Raw genomic sequence first — 13,271 nt, 5'->3', positions numbered from 1 at the left:
TTCTGATAGCCTATCAAAGACAAGTGACGCTCAACGTTTTCACATGATTTTATTCATTGTATTCCTTGGTTTGCTAATTACAGAACAGTATTACTGCTCTACTACTGTATTAGTTTAATACAGCATCTCTTCAGTAAAAAACATAAAGGCATACTGTGAAATCATCTGAAAAATATAGGTAAAACGGTTCTTGTTTTTCATGCCATGAGCAATAAAAACACATAGGAAAAAAATCCTGACTTAAATTATCATAATTCATCCACGAAAGGGTTAATCCCGGATAAATAAATTTAAAAATGAAACGAAAGAAGTGCGAAAACTTCGGCGGAAATGACGTTAAAAGGTCCTCTCCCCAAGTGTGCACGATACGATCCATATTTTTCCTCTGACAGACAACTAGCGTTCCACTACCACGACTATCTTTACCAGTTTCCATAGGTTAAAGTAACGTTAACGTAAGTTAGTGCAGATAAACATTTACATGCACACTGACTTTTAATATAGCTCGATAGACCCCGTTACTCTAAATGTAAACATGTCCTCACACTACGCATGCGCACTGATTCAAACGCACTCCTATGTTGGGACATTGTGCAGATTCAAGCCTGAAAATGGGGGACAAACAACAATAAAAGTAAAGTAGAAATTTTATTTAAGACGCGTTTCTTCTGACTGTTGAGGGTTTACCCGGGGTGAACCCGTAACTATGTAAAAAATGCGGTATAGAGTGGATTCTGACTGAACTGTGCAGCGAAAACGACATAACATCGTTTGCTAATAGCGGCTAGCTAGCAATGAGGATCAAAATGGAGGCGCGCTATTTATTATTAGCTCAAGTTAAAATGGATCATACCTCTTGAACAATATGCATCATAGCGTTTAGTTAGACGATTCATATGTATCTTTAGTAATGATATAATAAATGTGTGCATGTCTTCATGCAAGTCCAACCGGTAGTAAGCTGCAGTGATCTGTTGTTTATGACTAAGCAAATGATTTTTAGCCAATAGGCAACTTATATCATAAGCGATATTATGTGAACGGTTTTAGTGTTTTATTTAGTCTTTGCTCACCCGCTGGATATATTGTAACTTTATAAAGAAGCATAGGTTGCATATAGACAGAAACTATATACTTCTTTGCAGTCTTCACATTTCTTCTGCATTCAATGGGATTTTTAAATAATAATTTACAATTTACATATTTGTTACTTTGTTATAAAATTGATTCTAATTTAATAATTCATGTTTTTTTTTCAGGTATAAGTCTGCAGACATATCAACTCTATAGTAGCCATGGTTCATAGGGTAGAGGTTTCTCTTCGCCATGAATATGCGACCTGAATGCTTTTCTAAAGTGGGATTGTACTCAAACAACTGTGACTTCAGCCCATCCCAAACGAGACACCCAGTTAGTGTCCGAAAAGAGCTCAGTGATTCTCTTGGTGACACTCCAGACAGCAACAGACAACATCTGATCTTGGACAAGACCTTTGGTGGGAAAGCTGAACGGACTTCATTGCCTTTAAAGCCTGGCAGAGAGTTGGCTGTGGCTTCAGAGGCTGGCTCTGTGGGCACAGAAACACTGTCATCTCAAGCTAAACAAATGGGGGGTGAAGGCACCCCTGTAAAAAGTAAAACTCCTCTTGGACAGACCAACACCATTGATAACAAGCCAGAGTTTGTATCCATGAATTCACATAGTAATTCTAGAGACCCTGTGGGTGAGAAAAGTGCCAAAGGGTTAGAGACCATGGGGGCATCACATGAACACTCGGAGGGTAAAAAGACAAATTTGAGGAAGATCACAGGTCATCCTCACGCACAAGCCACCTGCCTTAAACAACTGCTTTTGCTTCAGCTGGACTTAATAGAGCAGCAACAGCAACAGCTGCAGTCTAAGGACAAGGAAATAGATGAACTCAAATCAGACAGAGATACGGTATGTACACTACCATTAGGGTCTGCAAGGATGCATTAAATTGGTCAAAATACATTTATTATGCTACAACAGTTTTACATTTCAAATTAATTCTGTTCTTTTGAACTGTCTTCATCAAAGAATCCTGGAAAAATGGGTATCATGGTTAACCACAGAAATATTAAGAGTAACAACTGATTTCAACATTAATAATAATGTTACTTGAGCACTAAATCATGTGACTGAAATAATGGCCGCTAAAAATTCAGCATTGCCATCACAGGAATAAATTACACTTTATAATATATTAAAATACAAAACAGTTGTTTTAAATTGTAATAATATTTCACAATATTTTGTTTTTACTGTATTCTTGATCAAATAAATGCAGCCTTGGTGAGCATAAGAGACTTTGCAGAAAACCTTGCAGACCTCAACATTTTGAATTGTAGTGTAATATTCATGGTTTGTGGGATATTGATTTTTGTTTTTTCCCTAATGTATTTGTCCTGCCTTGAAATAGTTGCTTGCCCGAATTGAGCGGATGGAGCGTCGTTTGCAGTTGGTAAGCAAGGAACCACGTGACAAGAGGCTCTTCCAGCCATTAGAGAGATGGGTCCCTGACACGGATGACTTTTGGGAATCAGATTTGGGGGACAGCCCTCAAACTCAGACATCTAAGTCAAGTGGCAAAGTGCAAAAGAGGTAAGAATGGTAAATTCACCTATTAGTTGAGCTGCATGTTTCTGGATAAATTGAGAATCACGATTATTTGTTTCAAATAGAGATCACGATTCTCCCATGATCCTGAACAGACAAGAGCCAACTAAACAAAATAACATGATTTACTAAAGGTTCTGACAAAATGTTGATTGTTGCAGTCTATTTAAAATGTTTAATTTGAATTAATTATTTTAAAAATTGAATAAATGATTCAATGATTCACTCATAAATACTTCTTGTTTCATTGCTGGATGAATCAGCGTTTTTGAACAAATCTGTTGAATAAATGATTCAATGACATACATAAAATGACATTTTTAAAACAATTTAATTGACAATCTTTATTTGAGAAGTCAAGTTACTTTCAAAAGGATTTGCTCTTTTCTTACACATGCAGATGCAGATTTGAATGTTCCAGTGTGATTTTTGTCAAAGGTTTAATAGACACAGGTGAATCATTGTCATTTAGGAATGAGATCATTAGGTGTTTGAATGAAGATTGAGATCTTTTAACGATTAATCATGCAGCTCTACCTGTTAGTCTCTCTTTTCTGTTATTTTTTACTTTTTATTTCTTCTTGTGACTTCTGCTTGACTGATATAACCTGTAAATACTCCATCTAGGAAGATGAACATGTTAGAAACAAAGATGCAGAGGTCAAGGGGTAAGTCCTCAAGAATGACCCCCCAAAAATCAGATGCAGGAGAGACGTCGCCATGTCAGCATGACCTGCGAAGCAAAGAGACCCCAGAGAAGACGAACGTTGTGAAATCATCTGGACAGACTGACCTGCATCCAGAGGGAGAAGACAGCAGAGAAACCGAAGAGCTTCCATACATGACAACAACCGAGATGTACCTATGCTGCTGGCAGCAACCTCCAGCCTCTCCGTTACAGGAAGAGTGTCCAAAGAAAGAAGAGGATGTTGCAAGTAAGTGCCTGGTTCAAATGCAAAATGGCTGTTATAAACATTGATTTACAAATTCTAATACAAATATTTCCTCAGTCCCATCATGGAGGGAAAACATCATGGAACCCCTCCAGGAGGAGGATGCAGCTGACATCCCCGAAGTAAGACTTATCAGTAATATCATATATATATATATATTATACAGCACGTCCTGATATTGCTGAGTTAGATGCGTTCCTGGGTCAACATATTTTGTTGATCCTGGAACAACATTCTAGTCTGAAAATTTAGTCTTAACCCTATTCCTACCCCTAAACCTAACCCTACCCATAAGTTATCCCAAAAATCTGAGGGAAATGATAGATGAATAACACTGATGTAGAAACACCAATTCATGATTTTAAGACTAAACTTGACATAATCTGTTAAACTGTCTCTCAAATATGATTGGTTGATTTGAATGTTGTTCCAGGATCAACAAAAATGTTGACCCAGGAACATGTTGAACTCAGCAATATCAGATTATGCATATTATACATAAGTCTCAAGAATCTTAAGAGGTCCAGTATCATTTATCAATCTTGGTTTCTATAGAATCTTGATGACGGTGTTTTTCTGAAACGGCACGCAAAGTTAGAACTGGACGAGAAGAGACGAAAAAGGTGAGATTTAATTCTAAAAAAGACTTTAATTTAAAAAATCAATCAAGTGAATTGAGTTATATTGTGATATTTATTGATTTATTGTGAATTTGTGACAAGAGTCAATTTAGCCCAAGCTTTACTCGCCCTCAAGCCATCCCAGGTGTATATGACTTTCTTCAATCGGAGATATATTAATAAATATCCTGACGCATCGGAGCTTTATAATGGCAGTGATGGGGATCAATGAGTATGAGCTGAAGAAAGTGCCTCCATCCACATCCATCCATCATAAACATACTCCACATGGCTCTGGGGGTTAATAAAGGGAAGCGCTGAAGCGAAGCTATGCATTTGTGTAAAAACAAAAATCCATATATAACAAGTTAGACCACCCTCCGTATTGAAGTAACGCAGAAAGTATGTTGAATACAGAATTTACTTAATAACTTGTTTAAAAATGGATATTTTTTACACACATGCATCGCTTTGATTCAGAAGGCCTTTATTAACCCCCCGGAGCACACGTTTATGATGGATGGATGTGGATGAATGCACTTTCAGCTCATACTCTTTGATCCCGCTCACTGCCATTATAAAGCTTAGATGCGTCAGGATTATTATTAGTATTTCTCAGATTATGTTAATCAGAAATAAGAAAGTCATATACACCTAGGATGGCTTGAGGAGTAAAGCTTGGGCTAATTTTCATTTGAAAGTGAACAAATCCTTTAACCCTTTTAATGCTTTTAATATTCTTGCTTTTTTTTCTCCTGTTAGATGGGACATTCAGAGAATTCGTGAACAGCGTATGCTTCAAAGACTCCAGCAGCGCATGGAGAAGAAAAAAACGAATGTTCAGGAGAGCGAGCCAGAAGTGTCCTCGTTTCATCCCGATTTGGACAGTGGTATAAGCCTTAGAAAGATTAATTTGAAAAAATATTTTGTATTGTATTAATGAACAAAACAACTGTTATCGTGTTATATACTATATTTTTACTGATGTTCCCTTATATAGTGGAGGCAATCCTAGTCACACCCTTTCTGCCAGTAGTGGCGTTTGGTCGGCCTCTGCCTAATTTACCTGCACAGTAAGCCTTTTTTTCTTTTTGAAAACCTTCTGAGTAACATGTAACTGCTTTTTAAGTGTCATTATAACAATTATAAGGCATTGTGAACATATCGATCCGCTTTTGTTGTCTGCTAGGAACTTTGAGTTGCCCTGGCTTGATGAAAGAAGTCGATGTCGCATTGAAAACCAGAAGAAACAAACTCCCCACAGGACCTGTCGGAAATAAGTCGCACCTATTCTGGGCGTGTCTCCGAGTTGAATGCCACACAGAGGAGTGCTACTTCATGTCCAGTGGTAGAACATGGGATTAAAAGTGGCAAAGCACTGTTTGATCAGTCTGTTTGGGCGAGAAGGAAATAGCATTACAGCTGAGTTTTCATTTTACTGTGCCCTGATAATAAAGCAACAACTGCCCGGTTAACTGCTATTTTAGTTCCCTCACAATCAGTGTGGTGTGGCCTTGATTTAATTCTTTACTTGTAATCCTGTTCTGTGTATTTTCACTGAGGTTAAGTGATATTGATAATTGCAGGCTCCACTGCAAATACTGTTTTAATGTGCACTAAACTGTGGTTATGGAGTATTGCTGCACATTTGCATGTAATTGTGTTCAGAATGACTTTAAAGAGTTTTTGTTTTTGAAAATGTAATTGTGCATGAATGTCTTGATAAATCCTCTGCCTCAATGTACATATTTTTGTAAGCTTAGCATAGTCGTTTAGAGAAAAAATATTTGCAGGATTAGAGTGAGGATGCTAAAATGTTTAAATGAATGACCCGTTGTAAAAGAGTAGCAAGAATTTGTTTGTATGGTATTTTAGGGTTCTGTGAAGCTGTTCAGCATCCCATACAGGTTTAAGGATAATGCCCTTAACGTTATTTTTGGATCGATTAGTTGGTCTGTTTTTTTTTTGTTGTTTTTTTTTTTTGATGTACCCCAATATTCTTATTAAAAGTACAATTTTTACACCACCATTTTCTTTAAACCTAATCCACGTCCAAAAGTGTTGCTTGTCTTTATGAATTTTGCATAAATTCTGTGCCTCATGGGATTCATGGGATTTCCAGACCTTTGTAATGTATTTCCTAAAGATATTCAATTCTTGTTCCAACTGATAAGTGGTAATTTTCTTTTTTTTTTTTTTGTGTAAATGTGTTGATTTTGTGAACACCACACATCAAGTTTTTTTTTTTTTTTTGTGAACGTGTACAACTGGACCGATGTAAATAGCTTTACTGACACACATTGGCTGTAAATAAGGAAAATGTTGCTGTTATTTTTTTATTTAATGTCAGAAACGTATGTCCAGCATAGATATTATATTGATAGCATTATTTACAAAATAAGAATTTTTGTTTTTCAAAAAAAAATAAAATAAAAAAATAGATAAAACTCTTGTGGTTTCATAATTGATGCAGTTTTTAATTTTAAGTATTTTAACACAGTTTTGATTATAAACACTTTAATAGAATTTAATAATTTGTGTTTTATGCAAAATTCAGTTTGGAGTAAGTTAATTGTAAAGTCATTCTGTAATTTCTTTGGTGAAATCCACATTTCTTTTTGAGAATTACCCATGCATGCAAAATTATATCTGACGGCCATTGTAACAAATCACAGAACTCGAGTGTGAAAAATGTTTATTGATCCAAAAAAAAAAAGAAAAATAATGAAATATTTTCAAAATATACCACCTCTTTTAATTCACCATGAGATAAATACACTAATAATATTTCTAATATTTTTTAATATTTCTTTAGATTATTTTGTGACAAAACAAGCTTTGGAAAACTGCCTCCAATATTTTTTTAATTAAATGAAAAGTTATTGTGAGACATTGCCTTGCACAAACTTGAGTTCATGAAGGTTTATAGTTCACTGAACAGGCCTGGGACTAAAGATTCAATCACTTTGAGAAACATATATATACCACCACATTTATTATATGAAGGTATTTACCAATAAAAGCTCACAATTAAAATATTAACAGAAGATAATGATAGTATAATAGCACAGGAATTTCAAAGAGAATTTTCTGATGTTCCCTTATAGGAACAGATTGAAAACTGGAGTGACTCCATTTCAAACTATTTATATAAAAGATTAGGATCACCATCTGTTTATGTGTGATGTGTGATAAACCAAATTTTATAGCAGTAAAATACTTAGTGTTAAGTTTTCCTCAAAAGATCAAGTTGGAATCCCAGGGTAAGCAGATTCTTTGTTGATTTTATCACCTTTAAAAGCATTTGTCTAAACAGAAGGCATGAGGGCAGTCTGATGCATTGCATCTTCATTTGGGTTATGTGTTTGGTAACATTTATACAGCACATGTCATAAAAAGAGGACATAAAAACAAAAGGTACGCATTAAAGCGTCAAATGTCAGAAAAAAAGACAGCATTCACATCCTCTCTCTTTGCATCAGTCTACATTTTAGTGAAGCGAGCTTTACACAAACATTTCTGAATCAAAACCTTCACTGAAAGTCTTTCTCAGTCTCTCCTGAGGTTGTTCAGCCTCTCCTCCAAGTCAGCATCAGCATCTGCCAGTGTAGGCTGCGGTTCAGCTTTCTTCCCAGCTGCAACCGAAAGGCTCCCTCCAGTAGAAGGCAGGTCTGTTTGAATTAAATAAAGTTAATATAAGAACAACTTTGGCTAAAACTTTAAGGCATAGTTAGTAACTGTGGTGTCTTTTTGGCTTACTTGAAAGTTCGTCAGACAGAGTCAGACCCAGCTCATCCAGAACTTGAGAAACCACAGCATCACTGAATTTGAAGCAAAAAGAGTGCATGTCAGGAGAGTGCAAAGTCTGGTATGGAGACATCTCTATTCAGGAGCTACACTACTGATTTTTTAATGTTTTATAAAGAAAGTCTCATTTGCTTGCCATGGCTTCATTTGTTTGATCATTATAAAATAGCTGTTTTCTATTTGAATATATTTTAGTACTGTTAAAAATATTTAACGCAATTAACGCAGCATCTGTTTTTTCCATCATAATTTGACTAGGGTTACATGATCACGCTCTTATTTACGCAAATGATTGTAAACTATTCAAGCGCCACAAGACAACTTGTGTGCACAGAAAGACGTACGGCAGTATAGAGTTTTATTTAGCGCTTGAACAAACAATAACACAGAGAATTATGCCAAATTTTTGTCAAATTATGCCAGTTTTGTTGAGTATCCTCATAAGAGCAGTGTTAAATTAGAATAACGTGTTAAATTAACTTAAAGAGTTTTGAGAAAATGAGATGCGCGTCAGATCCGCATCATGTTCGCCAACGGCGGGTCTTAAAGTGACAGCAGCCTAATAAACCAGTTGCTATGATGTGTGTCACTAAAGGGTTAGTTCACCCAACAAACATGAAAATTCGGTCATTTATTACTTACCCTCATGCCGTTCCACACCTGTAAGACCTTCGTTAATCTTCAGAACACAAATTAAAATATTTTAGTTGAAATCCGATGGCTCCGTGAGGCCTGCATAGGGATCAATGGACATTTCCTCTCTCAAGATCCATAAAGGTACTAAAAACATATTTAAATCGGTTCATGTGAGTACAGTGTTTCAATATTAATATTATAAAGCGACGAGAATATTTTTGGATGCCAAAAAAAATAAATAATGACTTATTTAGTGATGGCCGATTTCAAAACAATTCTTCAGGAAGCATCGGAGCACAAATGAATCAGTTAGTCGAATCAGCTGTTCAGAGCGCCAAAGTCACGTGATTTCAGCCGTTGGCAGTTTGACACGCGATCTGAATCATGATTCGACACACTGATTCATCTGTGCTCCGATGCTTCCTGAAGCAGTGTTTTGAAATCAGCCATCACTAAATAAGTCGTTATTTTGTGTTTTTGGCGCTCCAAAAATATTCTCGTCGCTTTATAATATTAATATTGAACCACTGTACTCACATGAACTGATTTAAATTATGTTTTTAGTACCTTTATGGATCTTGAGAGAAGAATTGTCTATTGCTCCCTATGGAAGCCTCACGGAGCCATTGGATTTCAACTAAAATATCTTAATTTGTGTTCTGAAGATTAACAAAGGTCTTACGGGTGTGAAACGGCATGAGGGTAAGTATTAAATGACAAAAATTTCCATTTTGGGGTGAACTAACCCTTTAATGTTAATCAAAGAACAAAGGTAACAGAAAATTGTAGCTGTAATGAAGATTAATCTATATTTAATTTATAATTCATGCAGTGAAGATTGTAAAGTGTTTGATAACTTAATTCAATTTCTGTAGGCCTTAATTTCCTACCTCTTAGAGGCCACAGGTACAGTAAATATGACATTTATTATAATGGGTTTATGCGAAGATGTTTAAAGGTTCATTTAAATTAAAAGTTGTTCTTTTTTAAAGCCTAATAAATGTTGAATTGATAGCTTTCATATATACTGTAATGTTGAATGTCTATAATTAATGTTTCATAGAGACAGTATTAGTATCAGAAATACTGGCCTTCATTCATAAAAAAAGATGCCATTATACAAATATTTAAAATATACGGTCTTTGAGTTGTTTCTACATTTGGAGAGTGAGTGTGAAATTATTAAATATATTAAATATACTCCAACATTTTTAATCACGATTAATTACATTAAAAAAAGTAATGTGTGATTAATTAGGTTTTTTTTTTTTTTATAATTGATTGACAACACTAATATATTTTAAATATTTATTATTTATTACTAATTTCAGCAGACATTACTACAGTCTTTAGTGTCACATGATCCTTCAGAAATCATTCTAATTTGCTGATTTATTGGAATTCTCACCTCTCCTCTTCATCGTCTTCATCTCCCATTGCATCATCGATTGCATCATTCATCATCTCCTCCTTCATGTCCATGATTTCACTTTGGCGCTCAAACTCCATCATGATCTTCTGAATCTGTGGCAACTTCAACTGCATTGAGAGAAAAAGGAATTCACATCAAACAAATGCACATCAACAAGCTATCTGTTGACAAGACAAATAAAAACTGAGAATGATATTGCAGATATACCTGTCTGTTCATGGTGGCCATAGCTTTGGTGACTCCTTTCATAGCCTGTGCCATGCTGTTGTTTGATTTGAGGGTTTGGATTTTAAGGCTTACAGCTTGAATATTGGCTCTCATCATGATGAATTTCTTAACATATCGTCTTGTGCGGACCAAGTCCTTAGCCATGATCTTCACAGCATCCTGTCGGAAAAAGAATATTACTTGCGCTCAAGCGAGACTTCATGAACATGTCAGTAACAGAGACATGTCAAATTAAAACTCTCCTAACCATCTGTCCTTGTTTGGCCATTTTCTTAATGTCAGCAATTATTTTCTTTTCCTGTTGCTCCAGCCTCTGGCGTTCTCTGTCAAGATCTCGCATGGCTCTATTTAACGCTCTCTGATTCTGTCTGAGCATCTCTTCTGGAGTCTTTCTCCTTCCAAACAGGAACTCCATCTGACATGGCCAAATACAAAAAGAGAGAAAAAAAGACCAGATTGTTAGGTGTTTGAAGGAAAAAAATCCAGTTTCAGTGCGGCTTCAAGATCCCAGACAAGGAATAAGGGTCTTATCTAGCAAAACCATCACTGATTTTCTAAAAAAAAAAATTTTTTTTTTTAATTTTTTTATACGTTTTAACAATAAATGCTCATCTTGAACTAGCACTCTCCTTCTCTATTAGAATTCCGGCAGTGTAGACACTGCTAAGTGTATTACTGCCCTCCACAGGTCGAAGTTTGAACTAAATTGTCATATACAATATGCTAGTGCAAGTATATAACAATTAGTTCAAACTTTGACCTGTTATATATATATATATATATAAAAAAATATTTTTTTTTTTATTTGGAAAATGAGCGATGGTTTCTCTAGATAAGACCCTTATTCCTCGTCTGGGATCGTGTAGAATGCTTTGAAGCCGCAATGAAACTGTAGTTTTAACCTTCAACCGTTTGGGCTCCATTGAAGTCCACTATATGGAGAAAAATCCTGGAATGTTTTCATCAAAAACCTTCATTTCTTTTCGACTGAAGAAAGAAAGACATGAACATCTTGGATAACATGGGGGTGAGTAAATTATCAGGAAATTTTAATTTGAAAGTGAACTAATCCTTTAAGGATTAATTTTAATGGTTTTCACAATCTGATAAATTATCCAAACAACACTACAGACAGATGATTATGTCACAGAAAGGACTTCATATTTTATATTTCCATGAGTCTCGGGCACGTGATGCTATGACATCATTCTTTGCAGGTATGTCATAAGGTGAACAAGTGGTTTCTATAGCTACTCTCAAATTACATGCTATGAATCAAATGGCATCACCCCTACTGTAATCGCTGTTCTCTTCCATCTCAATTTATGACAGAAACAAATTCGAACACTCATTATTCAGCTAATATATGATACTGTTAATGACAATGAACAGCGCCGTGTAGCACAATACACTCTGAAACTTACTCGAAAGGACACCGATAATCCAGACTCACACTTTGAAAAATTAAATGATTATCCTTTTATAAAACGACCAAGACTTTTCCTAAATAATGTTAATAATAATGAGCTCAATTGCTAAAATTAGCTCAACAAAAGAAATAAACAATGGAGGCCTATATCGCTCTCGTTTTTACCTTGCCTTTTCTTTATGTGGAAAACGTCCACCAGAGATAGAAGTAGCTGAACAGGACAAATATCGCGCCGTCGTTTGTTTCTTCTATTCCTTATTTAAAGTTACAGTTCGTCGATCCACCCGAGTGTTTTCCCCAGTCTAGCTTCTTCCGCATATGAATGTCAATACTTCCTTTGTAAAGGTCTACGTCACCGGAAATGCGTCATACAATACTTTTCAGCTTTTCAGTAAACAACAGACATTTATGAAAAGAATGTATTGTAAAATATTTTGGGTTGGCTTCTCAAACTTTGTTAAAAGGTATCTATACTCAAACTTCTGTATAAGCCAAACATTTTTTTTTTTTTTTTTTTTTTTTGTGAAATTAGACCCATGTCATTTTAAATTTGCTTCTTTTTCTGGCCAAATTTTATATTCACAAGTGTAAATTTTCAAAGAAAACTCCTTTTTTATTTTTAAGAAAGATTTTGATATATATTTAAATTCTTTGAAGAACTCAAAGTTCTATTCTGAAGTTCTATTGCATGTTAGAATCTGCAGTGGTGTAAATCATATAAGCTACTTTAGTATTCTTTGTTTTTTTTTTTTTTGTATGTAACCCTCTGTTATTGTTCATTACTGTCTTTTCTTGTATTTGTTATTATTGCATTAATAAAAAAAAGAACATTTATGACTGACTAATGATAAATTGTTGTGCAATTTTGAATTTTTCTTTTGCCGTATGACCGTGTCATTTTTTTTTTTTTTTTTAATTAAGGAAAGAGATTGGAAAAAATGAGGCATACATTATTAATCTTGTGATTATACTTAAGTTTCATATTCATCTGTGTAAATTAAGTATTTATAATTATATAGTTAGTATAATGGAGACAAAAAAAAAAAGATTGAAACTGTTTCTTTATTTAATACATTTAACATTTTGTGAAATAGCAAGGCCTTTTATTATTTTATTTATTTGTTTTAATATTTTGCTATTATTATTATTATTATTATTTTGGCAGTTTTATTTACATAGTTTTTATTTTTTATATATTTTATTATATGGACACCCTTGGCATTGTTATGCAATTTGTGACTTGTTTATTATTATTATAATTATTATTATTATTAATATATTGTTATTGTATTTATCAAATTTATACTGGTTATGTTCGTACACTGAAATATATTATTTTATCGTATGAAAATCAAAAATACATTTCTTGAAAATATTGTACAAATCTTTCATTTGTGAGATAAATTTCATATTAATAACTTGTAATAATAATAATAACAATAACAATAAAACATTTGATATGTTTTCAAATTCCCCATAACCTCATATACAGCACATAGCCTATATCTCTTTATATTTGTATGGAT

The 13,271-nt window shown here is 34.4% G+C and overlaps 2 protein-coding genes across 2 annotated transcripts; one reads left to right on the top strand and one right to left on the bottom strand.

The window, feature by feature from the left end:
* The first annotated feature begins 559 nt into the window (after positions 1–559).
* On the top strand, positions 560–7,527 carry msl1b (MSL complex subunit 1b). The gene is made up of 9 exons (XM_067369538.1): positions 560–634; positions 1,260–1,941; positions 2,444–2,625; positions 3,268–3,575; positions 3,651–3,715; positions 4,149–4,216; positions 4,976–5,103; positions 5,214–5,286; positions 5,403–7,527. Exons 2-9 carry the CDS (start codon positions 1,327–1,329, stop codon positions 5,491–5,493), a joined length of 1,530 nt encoding a protein of 509 aa, XP_067225639.1. The 5' UTR covers positions 560–634; positions 1,260–1,326; the 3' UTR covers positions 5,494–7,527.
* Positions 7,528–7,681: 154 nt separating this feature from the next.
* chmp2a (charged multivesicular body protein 2A) lies at positions 7,682–12,086 on the bottom strand. The gene is made up of 6 exons (XM_067369539.1): positions 11,911–12,086; positions 10,564–10,731; positions 10,296–10,475; positions 10,065–10,195; positions 7,973–8,034; positions 7,682–7,884 (listed from the first exon to the last, which is right to left on the bottom strand). The coding sequence occupies exons 2-6, from the start codon at positions 10,729–10,731 to the stop codon at positions 7,763–7,765; spliced, it is 663 nt and encodes a 220-aa protein (XP_067225640.1). The 5' UTR covers positions 11,911–12,086; the 3' UTR covers positions 7,682–7,762.
* Between the last annotated feature and the right edge of the window lie 1,185 nt (positions 12,087–13,271).

This window comes from Chanodichthys erythropterus, chromosome 19, assembly GCF_024489055.1.
Source record: "Chanodichthys erythropterus isolate Z2021 chromosome 19, ASM2448905v1, whole genome shotgun sequence".
Lineage (NCBI taxonomy): Eukaryota > Metazoa > Chordata > Actinopteri > Cypriniformes > Xenocyprididae > Chanodichthys > Chanodichthys erythropterus.
This window is presented reverse-complemented; position numbering and strand designations above follow the sequence as displayed.